This window comes from Urtica dioica, chromosome 9 (assembly GCF_054948205.1).
Source record: "Urtica dioica subsp. dioica isolate 48M chromosome 9, U.dioica_male_clone48M_v1_H2, whole genome shotgun sequence".
NCBI lineage: Eukaryota > Viridiplantae > Streptophyta > Magnoliopsida > Rosales > Urticaceae > Urtica > Urtica dioica.
Genome location: NC_142764.1, coordinates 22,311,965 through 22,337,967, shown reverse-complemented (window position 1 = coordinate 22,337,967; position 26,003 = coordinate 22,311,965). Strand labels below are relative to the sequence as shown.

The 26,003-nt window shown below is 38.2% G+C and overlaps 1 protein-coding gene across 1 annotated transcript; it reads left to right on the top strand.

The window, feature by feature from the left end:
- Window positions 1–17,020: 17,020 nt before the first annotated feature.
- On the top strand, window positions 17,021–25,088 carry LOC149385849 (LRR receptor-like serine/threonine-protein kinase IOS1). Its single transcript, XM_089626422.1, has 13 exons — window positions 17,021–17,114; window positions 17,207–17,744; window positions 17,842–18,338; window positions 18,450–18,588; window positions 18,718–18,789; window positions 18,873–18,944; window positions 19,038–19,118; window positions 21,392–21,579; window positions 22,055–22,278; window positions 22,357–22,483; window positions 23,765–23,830; window positions 23,913–24,102; window positions 24,485–25,088. The coding sequence occupies exons 1-13, from the start codon at window positions 17,021–17,023 to the stop codon at window positions 24,900–24,902; spliced, it is 2,706 nt and encodes a 901-aa protein (XP_089482548.1). The 3' UTR covers window positions 24,903–25,088.
- Window positions 25,089–26,003: the final 915 nt, after the last annotated feature.

Below are 26,003 nucleotides of genomic sequence, written 5' to 3'. Positions count from 1 at the left end.
ATTTCTCGGACTCCGTGGACGCTTTGAGGTCGGTCGGGGACTTGGTGGCGCAAGCCCCCGTGCAAGGCCAGAATTCGATCCGGCGTAGCTTTGAGTGGCGTGAAGTCGGCGTTCCTCTGGAACTTCTCGACTGTAGGGGTCTCTGTCTTGGCGGGGGTCAGACGTTCGAAGCCGCGGCGTTGGCGCCCCGGCTCTTCTTTCTTCGTTGGTCGTCGTCGACCTCGTCCTCGTCCCTACGCCGGTTTCCCCTCTCGCGGATCCTCTGACTCTCGTAGTACTCCTCGACGGAGATGTGCTGGGTAGCTTGGGAGATGAGCTCCGTTATCGTAGCGGGTCGCTGCTTCACCAGCGACGTCAGAAGGTCGCCAGCCCGTAGGCCATCGATGAAGGCGTAGACAGCGTCGCCGTCCTCGTAATTGTCCACCTTGTTGGACTCCTCGATGAACCGGTTGAGGTAGTGTTGGAGCGTCTCGGAGCCACCCTGTTTGATCGTCAGGAGGTATGATTTTTCCTTTCTCTGGACCCGTGAGGCGGAGAAGCGAGTAAGGAACCTCTCCTGGAGGTCTTCGAACGATTGCACGGACCCTCGCCCGAGCCTTTGGAACCACTCGAACGCAGTACTGGTGAGGGTGAGACAGAATGTCTGGCACATCGTTGACGGGGATTGTCCCGCCATCCTCATGTTGGTCTGGTACTGGTGGATGTGGTAAAAAGGGTATGTGCTTCCGTCATAGAGCGGCATGGTGGGCGGACGGAAGCTCCCCCCGGTGTCGTTAGCGAGCACGTGTGCCGCGAATGGCGAAGCCACGCCCTCGATCATGCTTCTCACCAAGGGGGTTCTTGTCTGTGCTGCCTGCAACTCTCGGATTTCCTCTCTCAACACGCGGAACATGTTAGTTACTTCATCATTTCCGGCATGTATGGTGGTAGGCGCAAATCTGGTGGTACGTTCTCTTTCGTTCGATGCTTGATCGATCAGAGTGATATATATGTGCTGCAGGCGGCGTTGCCGTAATTGGAGGGGCGACTTCTTGTGGTTCGCCTGTTTCGGGGACGGCTTGGCGCCCCGGGATCTCCCACCGAGCGTTGAGGTGACGTCGTAGATCCACGTTGGGCCCTAAGCGTCCTGGCGACCTCGTACGCCGCGGCGGAGAAGATCTTCTAACATCTCCGCTATCTGCTACCTCTTCTCCTTGGCCCAATCTATCGAGAGCAGACCTTCGTGATTCGGCTCCGGTTCCTGCGACGGAGCGGGCAGCCTGAGGGATACTGACGCGTTGTGGGTCGGTGCCTAAGTTCTGCGGTCCATGTTGATCTAGCCCCCGAGCGGTTCTTCGTTCTGCCTGGTGGTGGCGGTCGATGTCTCGAATACTTGGGTCAGGGTCGTCGTCTTGTCTGCCTTTGATGTTCGCATTTAGTGTTTGCCCTTGTTCGCGCCTTTGACCCCCGGAGTTAGCGTTTTGCGGGCGTCCTTCTCTTGCATGGGTGTGTAAAGTCATGACCCTCTCCTCTCGATCTCTAGCGAACTCGCTTGCTAGCAGGAAAAGACTGTTCTCGAGGCGCTCCATGCGACTGTCTCGTTCGACGAAGACATTGTCGAGGGCGGGATTTCTAACGTCGGTCGTATTTGGGTGTGGCAGAGGCGCGGTGCCTGCTGCCGGGACGACGCTTGGTGGCGAGGTTTCTTGACCGTGCCTAGCCTGAGTTCGGGCCCGAGTGTGAAGTGCTACGCTCTCCGCCTGTTGAGGGGCGTTGCTCCCAGAAGCGGCGACGCGGTTGGACATCTTGCAGGAGATTTTTGCCGGAGGAATCTTCTGGTTATGATGATTTGGCGGATTAGTCCTCCGGTCTTGAGACTTTCGGTGGAGGATTCTTCTGGTTTTGAAAAGAGAAGGTCTACCAGGGAGGCTTGTGATGGTCCCGTAGAGGGAGGTGGATTTGCCGGTGGAGAACTCGTGGTTGTTTTAGAATCCCCATCCTTCTAGCACCAAAATGTTAAGCCATTTTTTGGTTTTAACATTTGAGGACACGTGGTGTGCCTGGAATAGTCACGTGCCTAGTCTTGAATCGGCCCAAATTACTTTTCGAGAGTCCAAAGGGCTCAAGGAAGTTCGGGACGAAGCCCAAAACGTCCAAGAGCTTCAGAGGATCTTAGGATCGCAAAGAGGGAAATAATGCTTTGCCTTCTTCTTCGTCGGGAATGCGTTCTTCGTCTTTGATTCCTGGCCGGGAGGTTGAGCCTGCCTGGAGGTCGAATCCTGCCTGGAGGTCGAGCCTGGCCTGGAGGTCGACCCTGGCTGGAGGTCGAGCCTGCCTGGAGGTTGAGCTCGCCTGGGGGGGTCGAGCTCGCCTGGAGGTCGAGCCTGGCCTGGAGGTCGACCCTGGCTGGTGGTCGAGCTCGCCTGGAGGTCGAGCTCGCCTGGAGGTCGAGTCTGGCCTGGAGGTCGACCCTGGCTGGAGGTCGACCCTGGCTGGGGGTCGAGCTCGCCTGGAGGTCGAGCTCGCCTGGAGGTCGAGCCTGGCCTGGAGGTCGACCTTGGCTGGAGGTCGAGCTCGCCTGGTGCAGAGGCGCGGTGCCTGCTGCCGGGACGACGCTTGGTGGCGAGGTTTCTTGACCGTGCCTAGCCTGAGTTCGGGCCCGAGTGTGAAGTGCTACGCTCTCCGCCTGTTGAGGGGCGTTGCTCCCAGAAGCGGCGACGCGGTTGGACATCTTGCAGGAGATTTTTGCCGGAGGAATCTTCTGGTTATGATGATTTGGCGGATTAGTCCTCCGGTCTTGAGACTTTCGGTGGAGGATTCTTCTGGTTTTGAAAAGAGAAGGTCTACCAGGGAGGCTTGTGATGGTCCCGTAGAGGGAGGTGGATTTGCCGGTGGAGAACTCGTGGTTGTTTTAGAATCCCCATCCTTCTAGCACCAAAATGTTAAGCCATTTTTTGGTTTTAACATTTGAGGACACGTGGTGTGCCTGGAATAGTCACGTGCCTAGTCTTGAATCGGCCCAAATTACTTTTCGAGAGTCCAAAGGGCTCAAGGAAGTTCGGGACGAAGCCCAAAACGTCCAAGAGCTTCAGAGGATCTTAGGATCGCAAAGAGGGAAATAATGCTTTGCCTTCTTCTTCGTCGGGAATGCGTTCTTCGTCTTTGATTCCTGGCCGGGAGGTTGAGCCTGCCTGGAGGTCGAATCCTGCCTGGAGGTCGAGCCTGGCCTGGAGGTCGACCCTGGCTGGAGGTCGAGCCTGCCTGGAGGTTGAGCTCGCCTGGGGGGGTCGAGCTCGCCTGGAGGTCGAGCCTGGCCTGGAGGTCGACCCTGGCTGGTGGTCGAGCTCGCCTGGAGGTCGAGCTCGCCTGGAGGTCGAGTCTGGCCTGGAGGTCGACCCTGGCTGGAGGTCGACCCTGGCTGGGGGTCGAGCTCGCCTGGAGGTCGAGCTCGCCTGGAGGTCGAGCCTGGCCTGGAGGTCGACCTTGGCTGGAGGTCGAGCTCGCCTGGGGGGTCGAACTCGCCTGGAGGTCGAGCTCGCCTGGAGGTCGACCCTGGCTGGAGGTCGAGCCTGCCTGGAGGTTGAGCTCGCCTGAGGGGTCGAGCTCGCCTGGAGGTCGAGCCTGGCCTAGAGGTCAACCCTGGCTGGAGGTCGAGCCTGCCTGGAGGTTGAGCTCGCCTGGAGGTCGACCCTGGCTGGAGGTCGGGCCTGCCTGGAGGTTGAGCTCGCCTGGAGGTCGAACCTGGCTGGAGGTCGATCCTGGGGGGTGTGACCGTGCTCTTCGTGAGCTGCCTACGTACCCGCTTTGCGGGATCAGGTCATGACGTAGTTCAGGGCGAGTGTGTTTGCTATGTGAATGGATTCTTGGATTTTTGTTTTTCTTCCTCCCGCCGAGAGGTGGCTCTCGATTTTTGTTTATGATCCGGGATAATTTTGAAGTTGGGAGAGTATTTGGCTGAGAGAATTCTGGGGTTGAGAGTCTCTAGGGTTGAGAGAATTTTGAGTTAAAAGGATTCTCTGTTCGGAGTGAATTCTGAGTTCAGAGGATTCTGAGTTGTCCATTGAATTTTGATTTGTGTGAGTGAGCTATTTATAGGGAAAACATGCCGCTTGTTGAAAATTCGCTTGTCGCTTGTCGTTTGTTGAAAATTCGCTTATCGCTTGTTGAAAATTCGCTTGTCGCTTGTTGAAAATTGGCTTGTCGCTTGTTGAAAATTCGCTTGTCGCTTGTTGAAAATTCGCTTGTCGCTTGTTTTTAGTCATGCGTATTTTTAGCATTTGACTAAATTGTTCTTCTATATTGTAACGTCGTTTTTGCAATTGAGGCGTCGTTTTTACCATAAGAAAAAGACGGCATAACAGATTCTTGATGTGACGACCCGGCTTTTCGGACCGTCATACTAAGCTTAGTTCTATTACTTAGAAAAAATAAAGTGGATAATTTTTTTTTAAAACATCATTTCATTTATTTATAAAGTATAGATTTTAAAATAAAACAACTTTGAAAATAACCAACATTTGAAATCTTACAAAACATTTGATGAAAATAAGAGAAATACTTAATTCTGAATTCCAAACTGAAGTAAATGGTTGGAATATTCAACGAAAATAAAACCATAAAAATTCAACTTCAGTTTTGTAAAACTAATTAAACTTGGGAAATATTTTAAGCATAAAAATCTCAAACCGAGTGTTAGAAAATTGTGTAGCGGAAATCTTTTGAATAAACGAGCGGAACCACAATCCAACCCCTTCGCCATCGAACGCCGCTGATCCACCCTCCTCACTATTTAATTTGTTGCTTATCTACAACACAGACGAAAACACATAATATGAGCTAACGCTTAGTGAGAATAACTATGACTCACAAAACGATGAGTAGTGCAATGCAGGACCGATTAATTAGTGTTTTATTTTTAACGCTGTCGTGGTCTTTCATATCATGAATCTTATCATATTTTATTCGGGGTGCCCCTAAAGTAGTCGTACCAATTTCAGTGTACACGTTGAAAACGAACTACGGGGCTGCGAACTTCCATAGTTCGCACCATCTAATTAACATATCATATGAGGAAACTCCCTTTTTTAGCCCGTACGTCGGCTCGAGAGAATTTCTTAATACCTCCGTAGCTCGAGGTGGTACGACTCTCTTATTTATCTTATCACTTGATTATTAGCGTTGCATACAAAGATGACATATGACATAAACATAAATAAAACATGCTAATAATTAGAACACGTTATACCAAAGTTGTACTAAACTCATACACAATAAGCTCATCATAACAAGACATAACATAATAATCAAAATTCACTCAATAACACATAGAAGCATATAAAAATATCACACAATCAATCATATAACACATATAAACCAATTCAGATCACACACTCATCATAATTAATTTTAAACTAATCAGTATCGTAGTGAGATTATTCTCATTGTTTCGGAAACGTGCGACTTTAAACTATCGAACGATCGGAAAAAGTATTTGGCTCAGGACCTAAATGAAAGAAAGAAAATCAGATTCTAATAAATAATTTTTGGCGTAGTACGATTTTTGGAAAAACGCAGAGACGAAACTCGGAAGTAAAAGACAAGAAAGCCCTTCGCCTGAAGATTTCGGCAAGAAAAGTAATTTCTGAGAAAAATTCTGGAAAAAATTCTACAGAATAGAAAATAAAATTTTAAACATTTTATTCTTAAGTGAAAGTTCCAAAATCGGATTCCAACATAACGAAATCTAATTTAAACGTATATTGTCTAAAAAATGAGTTTTAGAGAAAATGGGACAGATCAGCGCATATGTCGGAAAAGCACTCAAACACATAATTTATTTCATCTACAAGCCACCAAATTTTTATCATATAACAATAGCGCATGAAATAATCGTTTATAAAAATTTCATTCGAAAATACCTTTTTTAGCTATTTTTAAAAAATAAATTACTACGCTGTTTCAAAACTAGATACAATGTTTGCGCACTGATCGTAAAATAGTTTTAGAATAAAACTCGTTCATCTAAAATCATAAAATTTTAAGCACGTCTCAAAAACACATTAAATATTCTTTTAGAAAAATATTAGATTAAAATAATATTGGTAGCTAATTCAAACGAGACGTTTTCTTACTGCCCATAAGTTTATAGAATCAAAACATGTTCAAATCAATATTTTTCATAAATAAAATATATATAACATTAATATGAACATCAAAAGAGTGATAAATGAAATTATTCTTGGAAATAAAGTACCTTAGGGATGCTGAAATTTTTTTTGGAAAAATAATCTTAAAGCCTTCAAAGAATATTCAAGATGAAAATTATTTTTGGTGGCTAAAGAGTTTGTCTCGGTGATGAACAAAAGAGAAGAAAACTTATAAAAAAAAAAGATTAAAGTGATAGAGAGGTTGTGTGGGTGAGGAGAGATTTAAAGAGACGTGAGAAAAATAAACTCGTGTAACAAGAAAATAGGTTTTCATAAAGTGCAATACAGGCTCTCTAACATTAATGCACATAAATTCTATACATAAATTTCATACATTCAAAGAAGTAAAGTATCTATTACTTTCCTTCTTTCTAAATGTCTAAACGTATTACTGTTAAAAAAAAGCTGTATTCATATATATTTACAGATATATATATATATATATATATATATATATATATATATACATATTTACGTTTTTACTTCTACGTGTAATAATATTTGCACATATATATATATATATATATATATATATATATATATATATACACATGTAGTACACGTGATAAGATTTACTAATTTTCTTATATATATATATATATACATATATATTTCCTTATATATATGTGTATATATATTTTCAGGCAAAACCGAATGGGAGGGTTAAGTTTTTAAAATTTCAACCCCATTTAAAAATTGAGAAAATTAAGCAATTGCAATTATGCATATATCTATATACGTATATATACAACTTACTATGATAAGAAGAGTTAAAACAAACATATTTTATTTTCTCTCTGAAAATATTCATTTAAATGACTGAAAAAAAACTACAAGAATACAACACACAACTATTAAAAAAATTAATTGACAAAAAAATTATTTTAGAATTATCTTATCTAGTATTGAAGGAAAGTAATTGTCATAACTTGAAAATAGACGATACATGCGTAGCACATAACAAATAATTAAAATTTGTAAAATTACATCATGAAATTTCTAATTCTTTGATGATTAAGTTTCGGGGTTTCACACTTGATTAGGGAATCCGAGATTTGGTGTTCTTCAACATCGATAAATTAAGGTTGTTTGGCTCCTTCAATTTATATATATATATATATATATATATATATATATATATGTATAAATATATATATATATATATGCATGTCACAACAAGCAAGTTGGCTTTGATTCTAATTTGTTAGAGATATTAAGCGAAAAAACACGTTCCACACAAAACAAAACATGAAATTAGATCAAATGTGAATTTCAGACAAATCTTGGGACAAAGAGTAATCTTCTTACTTGAGCGCCAAGAAGAAAAGAGAATAGACAGACAATTTAATCATGGGTCACATTCAATGTTAATACTAATCCAGTCGAGACTCGAGAGATCCATATTTATCGATACACTTATCTTCAATTAATGTGCAAACACTGCGATTACAACATCAATACAATTGTACAAACTATTGCTTCTTCTACACATCTGATCTTGTTCTTTAGGCTTTTGTCGTGCATTCTTGATATATCCTCTTGATCTCTTACACTCTCAGAGCCATTAATCTTTCTCTAATGGAGTTGAGAAGTCTCATAATGAATGAACGAATGGTACTAGCTATGAACTAATCCTTTGTCGATACCGTGTTTATATGCACACAGGACTCGGTTTAAAAGCTTTAACCAACATAAGTAACTCATCCTACGTGGCATATGACGATGAAGATATTCCACAACCATTGAAGACAATTTGAATATCGTGAAGCACTTAAGGCGCAAATACTAATTAGACATATAGATGACAAACCTAAACTAAAACTTAGAAATTGTATGTTATTTATATATACTATTGAGGATGGAGCCACATCACCAACGTCCACGTCAGCAGCATTGGATACCATTGAGGTTGATGAGTCAGCAAGCTACTAGGCCTTGGCCGTTAGAGTTAGTTAGGCAGATACATTGAACATAGCCGTCATGTTGTACACATATTTATACACAACTACATTGTACTGAATTATTATCAATGAAGAATCATCAGATCAATCAGATCTGAATCTCCAAATTCTCTCTCGTTTTGTGAGTATGATTGGGAATATCTCAAATCTCAACTTGGTATCAGAGCGTTCCAATGGCGTTCGAACACACAGCTGAGATCTCATCTCCTTCATCTGGATCGCAAGGAAGTCTTCTCTCTCACCGCAACACGTCTCCTTTCTCACCGTCGCTGAGCACGGCGATTTCCGTGAAGCTAGATCGAGAAAACTACTATTTTTGGCGTTCACAAGTTCTGCCGGCGATCAAAGGACACAATCTGCAAGGTTTCATCACTGGAGCCAAGGCATGTCCACCGGAAAGAATAGAGAAGGTCGATGATACAGGAAAAGTCACAACGGAGCTCAATCCAAAGCGAGAGCTGTGGAATCGAGAAGATCAGCTACTCCTGAGTTGACTTCTGTCATCTCTCTCCACAACAATTCTCAGGTCCGTAACTCATGTTCAAACTTCGTTTGGATTGTGGAACGGATTGGAAAAGCTGTTTGCTGTGAGATCGAGAGCATGTATCTTGCCGCTGAAGACACAACTACAGATGACAAAGAAAGGAGCCATGACGATCTCAGATTACTTTTCTAAAATGGAAGGAATTGCAGATGCGTTGTTTCTTGCAGGCCACAAAGTCTCAGAAGAAGAGCTTGTGATGGCAATCTTGGCTGGGCTACCAGTTGAGTACGATGTGATTGTTGCTCTTGTTAGCAACAAATTGCAAGATGCAGGGACTAACTTCACTGATCAGGAGCTAGTTGGACCTGTGATCTCAGTCCAAGAAGTGCAAGCAATGGCACTGTCACAAGAAACAAGAATTGAACAACAGAACTCTTCATCAGTGATTGAAGCACATAATGCCATGGAAAACTTCACTGAAGGCTATGGTGGACGTGGTCGATCAAGAGGAAGAGGAGGTCACCGTGGACGAAGTGGCGGCCGTTCAAATGGACGTGGTTCGAACTCCAAGCCGGTCTGTCAGATCTGTGGAAAGCAAGGCCATATTGCCTTAGCTTGTTGGCATATGATGGATGAATCCTTCCAGGCAGACAATCATCGCCAAAATTCCACACCAACTGCAGAGAAGCCAGCCTCTGCATTCTTTGCCGGCCTTGAAACGGTCAGTGACCCAAGTTGGTATGCTGATTCTGGAGCTACAAATCATGTAACTGCAGAAATTCAGGGACTTCAAGTAAGCTCAGACTACAAAGGCAAAGGGAAGCTGATGATTGGTAATGGTAAGACTCTTGAGATTACACACGTTGGATCCACTAGGTTGTACAATAACAGGAAAAACAAACGACCTTTAACTCTGAAAAATGTACTCAGAGTACCAGACATTAAAAAGAGCCTAGTTAGCATATCAAAATTGACCAAAGATAATAATGTTTTTGTGGAATTTTATCCTACTTTTTGTGCTGTGAAGGACTTGAGAACAGGGAAGGAAATTCTTCGAGGTGAGCTTGAACAAGGACTCTATCTCATGTCACCAGTGTCAAGACAAATCAGCACAACTTCTCTCCAAAACTCAAGTCCTCCCTCAAACGTGTACATTGTTGAGAGTCAGTCACAAAATAAGGTCAAGTGTAGTTCCTGTTTCAACACCACAGTAGAGTCTAGAGTCAGTCTAAATAGAGATGTTTGCAACAATGTCAACACAGTAGAAGGAACATGGCATTTATGGCATAGAAGACTAAGACATGCATCAACAAAAACTGTCACTAGTGTTCTTAAGCATTGTAATATCCATTGTTCCATGAATAAAATGTCTGATTTTTGTGATTCTTGTCAACTTGGAAAAAGTCTTGTTTTACCTTTTACAAATGTTGAAACAAAAACAACTCATCCTTTGCAATTAATTCATACTAATTTATGGGGTCCTGCACCAGTTGCATCATCTCATGGTTATAGGTATTACATTCATTTCGTTGATGACTTTACAAGATTCACCTGGATTTATCCTCTTAGACTAAAATCTGGAGCTTTTACAACCTTTAAACAGTTCAAAATCTTTGTAGAAAAAGCAATTAAACATCAAATTTGCACTGTCCAAAGTGACTGGGGTGGTGAGTATAGATCTTTTGTCCCCTTCTTAAGGGAACATGGGATTCATATGCAACACCCCTGTCCCCATGTCCATGGTCAAAATGGCAGGGCAGAGAGGAAACACAGACATATAGTAGAACTAGGAATTACAATGCTTGCACAGGCTAAAATGCCACTTTCATTCTGGTGGGATGCTTTTAGTACTGCCACATATGTCATAAATACCTTGCCTACTGGTGTGTTGCAAAATCAGAGTCCTTATCAAAAACTGTTCTTCAGACAACCAAATTACAGTTTCTTAAGAGTCTTTGGTAGTTCAGTGTTTCCAAATCTCAGGCCTTACAACAAGAACAAATTGATGTTTAGATCAGAAAAGTGTGCATTCTTAGGGTACAGTCCCAGTCACAAAGGGTACAAGTGTCTGAGTGTCTCAGGAAGAGTGTACATCACCAGAAATGTTGTCTTCAATGAGTCTGAATTTCCTTATATAGGTTTGTTTGGGTAAAAAATGTGTCCAGCTGTAGAGTCTAGGCTACAGTTCTACCAAGTGTGAGTTTTACTCCTCAGTAAGTTCCAAATGTGACAATACTAGAGTTCAAGTTCAAGCAGCTCTGAAGGAGGTACAACACCAAACTCTAGTCCTTTACAGCCTCTCATTCCCATGACTTCATGTGACTCAGCCACATCCCCAATGAGCCAAGACCAGCAGCATGAACCTGAACACACTCAAATTGACCAGCAGCCTAAACCTGAACACACTCAAATTTCTCCAAACCAAACAACCAGCCCAGGAAACAGTCTTGTCTCAAACACTCAAATCACTTCATCCCCTAGGGACATCTCTAGACACCTCACTGTTGTCCTACCTTTTGACAAACCAAGTACCTCTCAACCACCAAATAACCACACCATGATCACTAGAGCCAAATCCGGAATATACAAACCTAAGGTCCTACTAGCCACAAAACACCCATTTCTTGTTGAGTTTGACCCAGTGGAACCAGCTAGTGTAACTCAAGCTCTTGTAAATCCAAATTGGAAAAATGCCATGATAGAAGAAATTCAAGCCCTGAACCACAATGACACTTGGGATCTGGTGCCATATCATCCGAAGCAGAACATAGTTGTCAACAAATGGGTGTTCAAACTCAAGTTCAAGCCAGATGGGTCTATTCCCAGGTACAAAGCCCGTTTAGTAGCCAAGGATATGCTCAAACTCCAGGTGTGGACTTCACAGAGACCTTTAGTCCAGTGGTTAAGGCAGGCACAGTCAGAGTGGTGCTTACACTAGCTGTTCACAAAGGCTGGGATGTTCAGCAGCTGGATGTGAGCAATGCATTCCTCAATGGTGTGCTTGAGGAGGATGTCTACATGGCTCAGCCAGAAGGGTTTGTGTGTAAGGATAAGCCACATCACATCTGCAAGCTAAAGAAGGCCTTGTATGGGCTTAAACAAGCTCCAAGGGCTTGGTTTGAGAGGCTCAGACAGGATCTTATTGGTTGGGGGTTCAGGAATGCAGTCTCAGAAATTTCACTGTTTGTGTTTGAAAAAGGGTCAGTGTTCATCATACTTTTAGTCTACGTGGACGATATTCTGGTCACTGGGAACACTCCTACAGTGGTGTCCAATCTCATAGCTGATCTCAACACTCAGTTTGAACTCAAAAGACTTGGATCAGTCCATTACTTTCTTAGGATAGAAGCAATGAGAGATGAGACTGGGTTACATATGTCTCAGGCCAAGTACATTTCAGATCTTCTAGTCAAGACTAAGATGACTGGTGTCAAGCCTTGTTCTACTCCTTGTGCCCCTGGCTTAACTCTGTCCAAAGACTCTGGTGTGCCTTTGTCAGACATCACTGCATACAGAAGTGTGATAGGGGCTCTCCAATATCTTGTGCTCACAAGGCCAGAGATCACATATATTGTGAATAAGCTGAGTCAGTTTTTACAAGCCCCAACTGAAGATCATTGGTTTGCATGCAAACGAGTCCTCAGGTACCTCAAGGGCACTGCAACTCATGGTATCACCTTTGATCCAGGCCAGAGTCTTTCACTTGTGGCCTTTGCCGATGCTGACTGGGCGAGTTGTCCAGACAATCGCAGGTCAACAAGTTCCTGCTGTGTGTATCTAGGTGGCTGCTTGGTGTCGTGGAGCTCACGCAAGCAGCACGTGGTGGCGCGGTTGAGCACTGAAGCCGAGTATCGTACTTTGGCTCATGCCAGCTGTGAAATTCTATGGCTGAAATCACTTCTACATGAGCTCAGAGTAACCTTGCCGTGCACGCCAGTCATCTGGTGTGACAACATTGGTGCTGCAGCGATGGCGGCAAACCCAGTTCATCACGCACGCACAAAACACATTGAGATCGACACTCATTTCGTACGTGACATGGTCATACGCAAGGAACTGGAGATCAGGTATGTGCCTACTGAAGATCAGACGGCTATTCTGCTCACCAAAAGCCTTTCAGTGGCTCGCTTTCTCAAGCTCAAGTCCAAGCTCAACATGAAGCCTTCCCCGTTCAGCTTGAGGGGGGATATTGAGGATGGAGCCACATCACCAACGTCCACGTCAGCATCATTGGATACCATTGAGGCTGATGAGTCAGCAAGCCACTAGGCCTTGGCCGCTAGAGTTAGTTAGGCAGATACATTGAACATAGCCGTCATGTTGTACACATATTTATACACAACTACATTGTACTGAATTATTATCAATGAAGAATCATCAGATCTGAATCTCCAAATTCTCTCTCGTTTTGTGAGTGTGATTGGGAATATCTCAAATCTCAACTTAAACTAATAGCAATAATAACGTTTACAAAGTTTTTATCATAAAAATAGTTGTTTCAAATTGAAAATAATATTTTCTTAATGTTTACGTTTTCATTTATAACGAAAATAATTGTTTATAATTAAAATAAAAATACTATTCTTCAAACGATTTAAAACACCAACTAGTTTGAAAATTCTGCACTTTAAAAAGAAAAAATTTATATCTGAATTTTTCCTTTTTTAAGAAAGAAAAATTTATAACAGCTATGACCCTATAATATTTTAAAAATCAAGTTTATGTGTGAACTATCCCTTAGACTGTTTGCGCCTATTGTTTTGCTGTGCTGTGTTTATCTATTACTTTTAGAGAAATGTCACATAACGTTATCTCCATCACCATGCGATGAGCTTGAAAATTAAGTAAAAAGAAAACTCAAGATTGTCATACTAACCTTTGTGACCGCTAACAAATAATATAATAATTGAAAAAACATATAATAAAAAACAGAAGGATTAAGAATAAATCACGAAAAATGGTTGTCCTTTAGTCGATGCACGTTCTGTTCTTCTTCTCATATTAAAATATTCTGAAATAACTATTATGATATACTTTAAACAGACTTTGGCAGTCGTGCTTGAAACTCTTACATATAGTCTTTGACTCGTACAACTTAGCAACTTAAGACTTATAACTATGATAAGAAGCCTTTCACGATGTATATATAAATGAATATTTGTACATTACTATCCTGTTTGCATAGCGTTACTTATGTCCCACACTTTTTTTTTTTTTTTTTTTTTATTTAAATCAGAAATTGTTTCCTTCAGGAGTATTATCAACCTTAAACTACGGCTACATACACGCGGGACTCGAAACCAGTATGAAAGACCGCATAAAATATTTGAAGTATTGAAAAGACAAAGAAAAAAAGAAAAAAAAAAAAAAAAGGTCCTGCCAACCGAATTATTGGCTAACCTTTCTTAATAAACTGTCAAACTAATTATTGGAATCTTAAAATACGGCTCTATACACGCCGGAACTAAATCCGCATATAATAATTCAAATATTTCAAAAGACAGAAAAAACATTTGCCAACCAATTCTACGCCAACCTTTCTTAAAAACCTTCCAAGCTAATTAGAATTTTGTAACTAACTAGGTCACCTTAAATTCAAGGTTTGAGATTTAACCAACGTTTAAAAAGTTATGGGAAAATAGTCAAATGTATGAGGTGGCAGTTGGGTTAATGAGTTAAAATTCCAAAAGTATCCTTAAATCAATTTAGATGTTTTTTTCTTCTAAATTCGTCACTTTCTCTCTTGTTTTTTAATTCATCACTTTCGCTCTCATACTTTTAATCAAACAGTTTTTTCATCCAAATTTCAAAAATCCGTATATATCTCATATGAACTCGAAAATTGAGTGATTTCGAATCTTACGGATTCATAGTGCCGAGATCTTCAAAAATAGACCTATTGTGTTGATGAAAAATAATTTTTGATGCCATAAATGTAGAAAAATCACGTTATTGTCTTAGATATATAAATAACTGAAAATTTTTAGAAATCATCTGGAAATAAATGGAAATTTATTGAATATTTCTGGAAAAGTCATTAATACACACATAAACATGACGCATTAAATATGATTTTTCATCAAACACAATAGATCTATTTTTGAAGATCTCGGTACCACGAATCCGTAAGATTTGGAATCAATTAATTTTGAGTTCATATGAGATAGATGTGGATTTCTGAAGTTTTTATGAAAAAAAAATGTAGGAAAGAAAGTAGGAGAGAGAAAGTGACGAATTCAAAACTATGAGAGAGAAAGTGACGAATTTAAAAAGTTAATGTCATAAAAGTAATTTTTATTAGCTATTACTTATGCCACTTAGACTGTTTGACTATTTTTCCAAAAGTTTGCAAACGTTGGCTATTTCCAAAACATAAATATATTTGTTGGCTATTAAACTAAAGTTTGTAACTAACTAGGTCACCTTAAACTCAAGGTTTGTGATTTAGCCCACGTTTGGAGAGTTTTAGAAAAAATAGTCAATTATAATAAGTGGCACTTGAGGTAATGAGTTAAAATTTCATATTTTTCCTTAAATAAATATATGGATTTTTTTCTAGATTCATCAATTTCTCTCTCTTATTTTTTTAATTCGTCACTTTCTCTCTCCTACTTTTTTTTTCAAACAGTTTTTTTTTGCATCAAAACTTCAAAAATCCATATCTATCTCATACGAACTCAAAATTGAGTGATTCCAAATCCTTCAGATTCGTGGCGCCGAGATCTTCAAAAATTGACCCATTATGTTTGATGAAAAATCATGTTTAATGCATCATGTTTACGTTTCCATTTATTCAGATGATTTCCGAAAATATTCAGTTATTTTCATGTCTAAGGCAGTAACGTGATTTTTCTACATCTATGACATTAAACATTTTCATCAAACACAATAGATCTATTTTTGAAGATCTCAGTGTCATTAATCCGTAGGATTTGATATCACTCAATTTCGAGTTCATATGAGATAGATATGGTTTTTTGAAGTTTTTATGGAAAAAAAAGTGTAGGAAAAAAGTAGGAGAAAGAAATGGACGAATTTGGTAATAAATAAGGGTAAATCAGATTTTTTTTTTTTTTTTTTGTTTATCAATCCGTTTTACTATATTTCTAAAGTTTGACAAACATGGGCTAAAACTAAAAAAATAGGTTTGCTTTTAACCATATTTCTAGAACGTACGCCCAGCTAATTATTGGAGTATTTTAAGATCTACCAAAGAATAAATTATGTTGGATAACTAAGCAATGTAAATAATTTAAAAAAAAATTATAGCATCATTACTAGGAAAGAGAAGCGGCCCCCGACATTTAGTACTTTAGTCACCGTTTTTTTTTTTATTTTTTTTTATTTTTATTTTATGTTTTGTATTAATGAAGGAAATCACTACACGTAGGGGCAGTCAACAAATTAAAGATGGTTAAGCATGTTATCTCAATTAATTCATTAATATATTATATATCACTATAAATTAAATTAATTAATTCCTATAAAACTTACAATTACTTATTGTCCTTTGTATTTAATCAACATTTCTTACATCGGTAGAAAACGGCAGGGTAATGTAAAAAAAAACAAAATCTTATAAGAAATATAACTATTTTTCAAGTTCTTAAGACATTTGCTATTCTACAATTTTGAAGTTTCAAATGGCATAGTTTATCTAATTTTTAAAATAAATAACAGAAAAATAACGTAAATGTTATATAGATTTAATAATAAGGGTATTTTTGTTATAACATGAATCTGCTGATTACAATTCAAGACTATGTGTGGTAAAATCTCTTGAACCAATATTCATTTCACTAAAACATGGAGAGGTTGGTATGGAAATTTTAGCTCCAAACTTAAATTTATTTGAACCTCCCATCTTCAATCGGAGGTATTGGATTAAATCTAAAAAAAATGTCATCTTGTTTTCTTCAAAAATATAAATATTTAGTTTTATCGCCCGTTTTCGGGATCATGCAGTGCCAAGACCCTTGGTTCGGCCAATGCTGAGACCCATGGCTGATGGCCGAAACTCAGGGGTCAGATCTGTTGGGGGCGCCACCGAGGTCCAGTTAGTGTTTTTTTTTTTTTTTTTTTTTGGTGTGTTTTAGGTGTTTTTTAGTGTGGTCCCATTTTCTCTTGTTAAAAATGGACACGTATAATCTAGTACTTAGTATATTATCCGCTTATCCTGTTTCACACGTCTGATTTTTTAACTCAAATTTAATCTAAAGACATACTTTAAAATTTTATCAAACTTCATGTCAACATGTTGTACCTTTTTGAGTTTCAGGGATCCAATAATAATATACACAAAAGCTCGTAATGAGATTTCAGTTTCCTCCCTATTTATTGCTTAAAGAGATCGTGGTAAATGCTGGCATTTCTAGAAGCATAGTAGCACAATGAGTACTTTGGAGATTGTCAAACATTTTCTATTTGCCTTTTTTGTAATTTTGGCATCTATAAATATTGTTCATGCACAAGATGATCAATCAGGTTTGTAGCTATTGCAATCTCAAATCTTCTTCGTTTATTTTTATTCTTATACTTCTCATCTAATTAAGATTTTTTTTTATACATGTGGATAGGATACATTAGCATTGACTGTGGGCTCACCGAAAGCTCAGGAAACTACACTGAACCAACAACCGGAATAAAGTACATCCCCGATGAGCCATTTGTCAACGGCGGTGAAAGTAGGCTCGTACCTCTGGAATATCGATTTCGGTATCAAAAACAGTGCGAAACTCTGAGAGTCTTTCCCGAAGGAATCAGAAATTGCTACACGGTGAATGTCACACGGGAAACCCCTTACATCATCAGAACCGGGTTCTTCTATGGCAACTATGACAACAAAAGTTACCCGCCGAGTTTCTTCATCCATATTGGGGTTAATTACTGGGACACAATCGAATTCTTTATTGACGTACCTATCACAAGGGAGATCATCCATGTTCCCTTGGATGATCATGTCAGCGTTTGCTTAGTCAATAACGGAACTGGGTCGCCGATTATTTATGCTCTGGAATTGCGACCTTTGATCAACAAAACATATCCCACTCAGTCCGGATCGTTGCGTCTCAACACAAGGACTGATCTTGGCACAATCACCAACCGCTCATATGCGTAATATTTTCTAAATTTATTATTATAGTTATCTTTCAAGTTACTTATTCAGTTTTACTTGTTTCCGTGGCTAAGAGATTAAAAGTTTTATTTTCAGTTACCCGTACGATGCTTTTGATCGCGATTGGTATTATCAAGATCTAAACAACTACAAACCAAACTGGACCGCGGTAAGCACTCCACTTGATGTTAATCCCGGTTCATCTTATAAACCACCGTCAGTGGTCATGAAAACAGCTGTCACGCCGACGAATCCGAAAGAGCCTCTGATTTATTCTTGGATAGACTACGAGGTCACCGATGTACAATATGTCTATCTTCATTTTTCCGAGATTAAGAAACTTAAAGCAAACGAGTCAAGATCGTTTGACATCTATGTCGATGGAGAGCTTTATCCTGAGCCGGTCGTACCTAATTACTTGAATGTTACCACGGTTGCGTTTACCATGTCACGTTCTCCGAGTGAAAATATAGTGGCAAACTATAACATAACGCTAGTGCAGCGCAAAACATCGACACTGCCACCGATCCTCAACGCTATTGAGATCTACAATCTGTTGGATTTATCGCAATCGGAAACAAAAAAAGACGACGGTATGTTATAAATCATATTATTATCTCTAACATTAAAAAAACTTCAAAAAGAAAATATATATATATATGTTATTAGCTCTTTGGCTTAATTTGATTGTTTTATTTAATTAGTGGACGCAATGTCGATGATAAAGTCAACATACAAAGTGAAGAGAAACTGGGATGGGGACCCTTGTGCTCCAATTAAATATGTATGGATAGGTCTTAGGTGTAGCTACGACGGTTCTGATCCCCCAAGGATTACAGAGTTGTAAGCTTTACCATGTTATAAATAAATTAATTTTTTTCTCCATCGTTTCAACTTATTATTTATTATATTTTTAATGACTCGATTTGACAATATCTATAACTTCTTAATGTCATGAAAAATCAACTACAGGAATCTGTCTTCAACTGGTCTAACTGGCGAGTTAACTTCGTATATTTCGAAGCTACCTATGCTAGAGATTTTGTAAGCACACTTCATCTCTCTGTAAAGTACAAAATTAATGTGTCTCGAACTTCTGAATAGTTATGGTTAAATCTTCGTCTCAGGGACTTGTCAAACAATGAATTAACAGGATCAGTGCCCGAATTTCTAGCTGAATTGCAATACCTAACAGTCATGTGAGTTGTATATTGGCTTAAAATTTTACTAGATTTTCCTTTTATACTGTTCATAGTTGTGATTTTATTTTGATATTCTGTATCTCGTTGCAGAAAGTTGGATAACAATAGCTTTACAGGTCCGATTCCGGCTACACTTACTGAAAGATCGAAGAATGACTCCCTAGATTTAAGGTCAGAAATCTTGCTTCAACCACTTTTCTCTTGATATGATGGACTATGGAGTATTTTCTTAGTGGTATATACATTGCTTCCATAGTAGTTTCGAGCAGGTACAATTGTCAAGTATTCTAAGCAATCTTTCTAATGACATGCTCTCAGGGACGTTACATAATAAGCATGATATATAATTGATAATGGCTGATGTAAGTTGGCAAGAAAATTGTACAAGATATCTTGAACAATGTCTAGCAACATGTTGGGACATCTTGGTTGGCCTAGATAGATTTCACTACCACCGATCTTTTTGAAAATTTTCGAATCTGTTTAAGATATATTTTTGTTGACTCTACGTACATAGAATATAATCTTTGCATTCTGCAAGAAATACTAGAGAGGACATCCAACTATTTGACTACTAAAAATGGTATAGTTCAACTCTTTGACTACTCAAAATGGTATAGTTAAACTCTTAAAGGTCTCTATACGCATTGTGAGTGTTTGATCTTTAGAGATTGTTTGAGAATAAAAATTGGTCTCTGTCTAGAACTATAAAGGCAGAGAGAGAGAGAGAGAGAGAGAGAGAGAGAGAGAGAGAGAGAGAGAGAGAGAGAGAGAGAGGTTTTGGAGAATTATATTCAAATAATCTCAAAGTTGATGACCCACGAGTTCAAGCTTTATACACAAAAGGTTAGCTACAAATCTAACTACCTCTATGCCAATCAAGCAGTCTATAGATACACTCATATACGAGTAAGTAAAACACGTTAGCAGCAATAACAAGCAACATTTTACTGATTTGTGAGTGGCAGAGATTTGGATTGCCTTATCGATGATTCATGCATCGTCATCTCAAACATTTATAAGTATGTGAAAGTGAGGGATCTTAGATTTAGGAGAAGCCTTGTTGTTACATTAATTGACGATTTAATGTTGGAAAAATACTTAAAGAATCGTGGAATAGAATTGAGCCTCGTTACAATTATTTTTTTTAGAAGCATTACAGCTTCTGTTGTAACAGATTGTACAACAGTTACGGTCCATTCACTTTTGGGTTTTTTTATTCCGAATTGAAGTAAGATTCCAATGTGGATTGATGATGTAATGGGTGGTGCTGCTAATCCGACTTCAAGATATGTTTTGACCTAGCTTTCTCCATAAATAGGTCAAAACCATACCGTCTACACTTATACTTTTTGAGAGATTTATTCGAGTGATTAATTGAGCTTAGAACGACATGTGTTGAAGCTTGGTGTCTTTAATCTCTGCTTTATTGCCTATATTCGGGTGATTATATTAGAAGCACAAGGTTAGATTTTTCCCATGTTTAGAATTCTCGAAAGAGATATTTTGTGAGAATTGAGGGAATCTTGAGCTTAAAGGGAGTCTAAGTTGCAGTTGAACAGGATAGACGTAGTTTGGGTAGCTAGCGAGGGAGTCGTTGAGTACAAATCCTTATTGTACCACGTTATCATAATAAATTGCTTTCCACTAGGCATAAACCCTCCACATGTAGGCACGACTTGCCGAACTGAATTACCAATTCGTATGTTAGATTATTATTCCATACTTATTCCGTTTTTGTTTCTATCTCGTAATATTTATAACTGACTTACTAACTGTTGCGTTGCTGAGACCATTGCACAAATTCAGTAATTTCATGTCTGATTTGAGATTCATGAGCAATAGAAAATAGAAAAATTGTCTCATTTGCCACCAATTTCATAACATTTTCTCATTTTCCACCAAAACACTAATTTTTTCCAATATGCCACCATCTATGTCAACAATGTTGACATTTATTTTTTCCCTTTACTATGAGATGTCAACATTGTTGACATAGATGTCAACAATGTTGACATCTCGGTGGTATTTTGGGAAAAATTAGTCTTTTAGTGGAAAGTTGGAAAATGTTATGAAATTAGTGACAAATGGGGTAATTTCTCTAGAAAATATAGTTATGTGTTTTGAATAACATTTGATTTTTGAATTTTCTTTCTACGTATTGCCATAATACAAATATAGGTCATTTGCTCTTACCTCTGGATTAAAAATTCCTTTAAAATATTTTTGAGGCTTTGTTTGTATGTCATCTAAGTATTATCTAGTGCATCTCATCACATATCTTATTACAACCTCAAGTGTGTCATCTTTCGTCAAACTACCCACTTATATACAGGATAACTGACAGATAGTTGTAGCACTATGTAGAATAACCCATGTACAGAGCTTAGTGATTAACTCATGCTTCACCATTTTTACACAATTTGCGATTTTTTTCTCCACAGCTTTATTAATTTCGACAATCGTTCTACTCCATCGGAGAATAATACAAATCAATGCGGTTCACCTCCATGTAAAGAAAAGAAGAAAAATATACTTGTTAAAATCGTAGCCCCAGCTGCTGTCTTGGTCATACTGATTTGTGCAGCAGTCCCTCTTCTGATAGCTTATAAAAGGCAAAAGATTCAATCCGGTAACCATATATTTTATTTTTCATTTTTACAATAGTGTAGAATGTAGGTCACTTTTGGCATCATGACTAAAAAATTGTTTATTATTTTTCTTTTAAGATAAAGGACTTCAACAAATATTATGCATTTTTGCCTATTAATAGCATAAAAAATGGTGTATAAATTTTTTTTTTTATTATTTTATAAAAATGAACATTATGATGTCTACACTTGTTCTCTAACAACTGGATAAAGAAAGTTACTAAACAGTTTCAATAAACAATCAAGATTATAAGTTTTTTAAATTTATATTCAAGGATGCTTGCTGATTATTTGGAACGATTTGAAGATGTTTTGAAATGTGAAAACTATTTTAAGAAGACACTGGCTGCTAAACTCACATTGTTCTGAAAGCAATTTAATCGAATTTTTTTTTTTTTTCCATTTTGAAAACATCCTCTTTAAAATAATGAATTGTTTATTAATAACGTTCTGCAGGCATAAAAAAATCAAAGGATCCCGTGTTTCATAATGGTTTATTTGAGGCCAAAAACCGGCAATTCACCAATTTAGAGGTCGTAAATATGACAAATGATTTCAAGACAGTGCTCGGGCATGGTGGGTTTGGAACAGTTTACCATGGCTTTATCGGTGAAACTCAAGTGGCTGTCAAGAAGCTTTCTGCTTCGTCGACTCAAGGGTACCAGCAGTTTCAAGCAGAGGTATATAATTATGCATACTCGGTTACTAACGGAGATTGTATACATATAAACCAAAGGAATATTTTTTTTCTTGCACAGGTTAAACTTCTTCTTACAGTTCATCATAGAAATTTAACAAGCCTGGTTGGTTATTGTATCGAAGGAAACGACATGGCTTTGATATACGAATACATGGCGAATGGAGACTTACACTCTCATCTTTTCGGTATGGTCATTTGCGTGAAAACATTATCTCTTTCATTCAGATATTTGTACCATATACATTTTAAATTCTACTTCAAATTTACCAAATTTTTATCTATTTTTTCAAGCTGATTTTTTCTTCCCTTTTTTTCTTAGAAAGATCACAAACCCGGTCATTTAATACATGGGTGATATAGTTAAATAGCAATTTAAAGTTATGAATTTGCAAAATAGCTAAGGTTTGTCTTAATACAGTGAAATAGCAAAAATGTACGGTAATTTGATTTCAATTTTTTTTTTACCCCAAAATTAATTTTTTTTTAAAGTGATAAATTACTTATAATAATCGTAAAAAATTTTAATATTGACTGTCAAAAACAATTTGAAAACGTAGATTTAGCTACTTTACTGAAAAGTTGAAATTTTGGCTATTTTGTTAATCAATAAATTTCAAATGGCTATTTTGTATAATTTTTTCTTAAAACATATTAGGAGTGCAAAATAACAAATATTTCAGGATTTTCAATGTAATAGACAAATTTCTATACGTGGCTGAGAATTCAAAATGTGTGTTTTCATAATTTCTCTCTCTCTCTCTCTCTCTCTCTCTCTCTCTCTCTCTCTCTCTCTCATTACTCATTACGTACAACATTTCCATTTTTTATTGAAATGGAAAAAATCATTGTTTTCTGTCCATAGATAAAATTGGGGAGGAGACTGAAAAAAAATATTTTTGATTAGTCATAAATAATCTATTGATTTCCTCACTGATTAACCTTAACCCGTTATGCTACGATATTTTTATTTTGAATATCGTATTTTGAATATTTTGAAGTATTGCAAAGTAACCATAACCAATACGTCAGAACCATTGGTTATTTACGTTACACAACCCCAACTAAAACAACGCATGCATCTTGTTTGAGTTTCGACTATCTTCTTAATTTTTAGAAACTTCGGATAGAATTTTCACGGAAGCAGTTTAAATGGACTAAATGCGATACTCTCCGTTTATTTTCACTCCTAATACGACTCCTTGTTGATATGCTACTGGCTACACTTAGCCATGACTTTGTCAATATTTGACGACGCATGTATTTGCTATTGTCTTGCACTTAGCCATGAGTTTGCCAATATTTGCTACGCATGTATTTGCTATTTTCTTGCTCGTGTCTTTTTAATGAAATAAAAATACAAGTATAGTTAGAAAACTCACTCTTAAAATTAGTACAAAGGCCTACAGAACGGCTTTCAATTTGTTTACTTTTGAAGTCAGGTTGATATATTTGAATTTTCTCTGCAGATGAGAGCAATACTAATGCCTTGAGTTGGGAGAGACGACTTCGAATTCTAGTCGAATCAGCGCAAGGTTAGTAATAAAAGGTTACTCATTTATTTTCTATCTTGAAAGGTTTAATTAAGCATACTTTTTTTTCCCCTTATATGTATAGGTTTGGAGTACCTGCACAGTGGTTGTAAACCACCGATAGTACACAGAGATATCAAGGCCACAAATATCTTACTGACCGAGAATTTCCAAGCGAAGCTCGCTGATTTTGGCCTCTCCAAAAGCTTCTCTGCCGATGGCGATTCTCACGTCTCCACAATTGTCGCTGGGACCCCTGGCTACCTTGACCCCGAGTAAGGATACAAAAACCTGATAAGTAACCCTTTTTTTTCTTCTTTTATTCTCTGCTTATTCCAATGTATTGTGTTAGAGTTTTGGTCACCTGTATGTGCTAGGTTGGGCTTACAATGCCCCAAAATGTGTCAAAACCTATCTTTTAGGGAGACAAAGTTTTGGGTCAATTATGGGATGAGTCCCAAAATGTGGGGCTTTTCCAACTGTTTCCAACCCATAGAACTTGTACCCTTAATTTTAATTAACATAGCAAATTTTTCTCATCTACTCGTATTTTTCCTCTGTCTTCAGTTTTCCATGTATATAGAACTCTAGGTTCTTGTTAATTCGTACATTACTATTATAAATTTGTAACAGTTAACATCATAAAACCCATTTCAGGTACTCTTCGACGAACTGGCTGACAGAAAAAAGTGACGTTTATAGCTTCGGTGTGGTTGTTCTGGAGATGATCACAGGCCGGTCTGCCATTTTGACGCGAGGCAACGAGAGGAGTCACATAAGCCAGTGGGTTAGCTCGATGCTGTCCAACGGCGACATCAAAACAATAATTGATCAGCGTTTAAAGGGCTGTTTCGAGACTAGCTCTGCATGGAAAGCTGTCGAAATAGCAATGGTTTGCCTGTGTCCGAGTTCGGGTGCGAGGCCAAACATGGGTCAGGTTGTGACCGAGCTCAAGGAGTGTTTGGCCGCAGAATTGGCTGGAAGAACACTGATCAAGTCTCCGGATTCAACCAATATAACTGAATTACAGTCGCCAATAAACATGAATTTCGAAACCGGCCCCTTGTTGAGGTAGTTATCTGTGCTGAGAATCGTCCATTTTATTTTGACCCTCTTCCGCTGTTCTACTTTTTTTTCTCATTAAATGTATTGGACATTTTTTTTCTTTTCTTTTCATGTATTGCTTCTGGGCTTCTTGTTTTAAAATATTAATTGTGCTTCCAAATTTCATCATATCTCTGGTATCCTGGAGGTTAAGAAATTACGCTCTTACCTATACTTATAGATAAATATTCTTCACTTTCTGTTATGAAATATTTTATCAGTTTCCCGTACGTTAAACAAAATTACAGCTCTTTCACTGTGCATCACATGACGTTAAATCCTTACGAGCTGTACGTTATTTTTAAGGGTACGTGATTTACTTCATATTGATGTATCATATTATAGTCTTATAGTTATAGTCTTAAGTTAGGGTGCATTAGGTAAATAGCTAATATTTACAGTTTGATATTGCTAAATAGCTAATTTTTCATAAATATCTTAGGTAAATTGACACTTTCGTATATTTACAGACGTAAATTTTAAGTAAATAGCCACTATCATTTATTAGCCCAACGTTATCTGTATGACTATTTACTTAAAATTTACGACACGTTAGCTATATAGCAATTTCAAACGTTTTAATTAATTAATTATTTACCTCGGTGGACGAGTTTTATAATCATTTTTGTTGTTATAATAGGACAAACATATGGTGAAATAATATAATTTACAAACTCAATTTTTTTTATTAGAGAAATATAGCTCATCTAACATTTCATATTATTAAAAAATCAAGCCCAATAAATATATTATTTATTTTTTGTCTCTTCAATTTTATGTGCAATTTTACGTTTCCTATTTAAAAAAAATATAATATTCCATACAAATTTTTAGGGGAGTTCTTGACCTTACATAAATTTTGTTCATAATAGCTTATTTCATACTTTTTTATATTTTGCTCAATACTTTAGATAATATAGGAGAAGATGATCAAATCAGGATACTTAATAGTGGACGTACCTAGTATTTCCTCCTTCATTTCATTTAGGGCACCAATGATGGCCGTGGTCTGTAGGATGTAGGAATGGCAATGGATACGGGTCCAACCGGATCCACTTGTTTTGTTATCCAT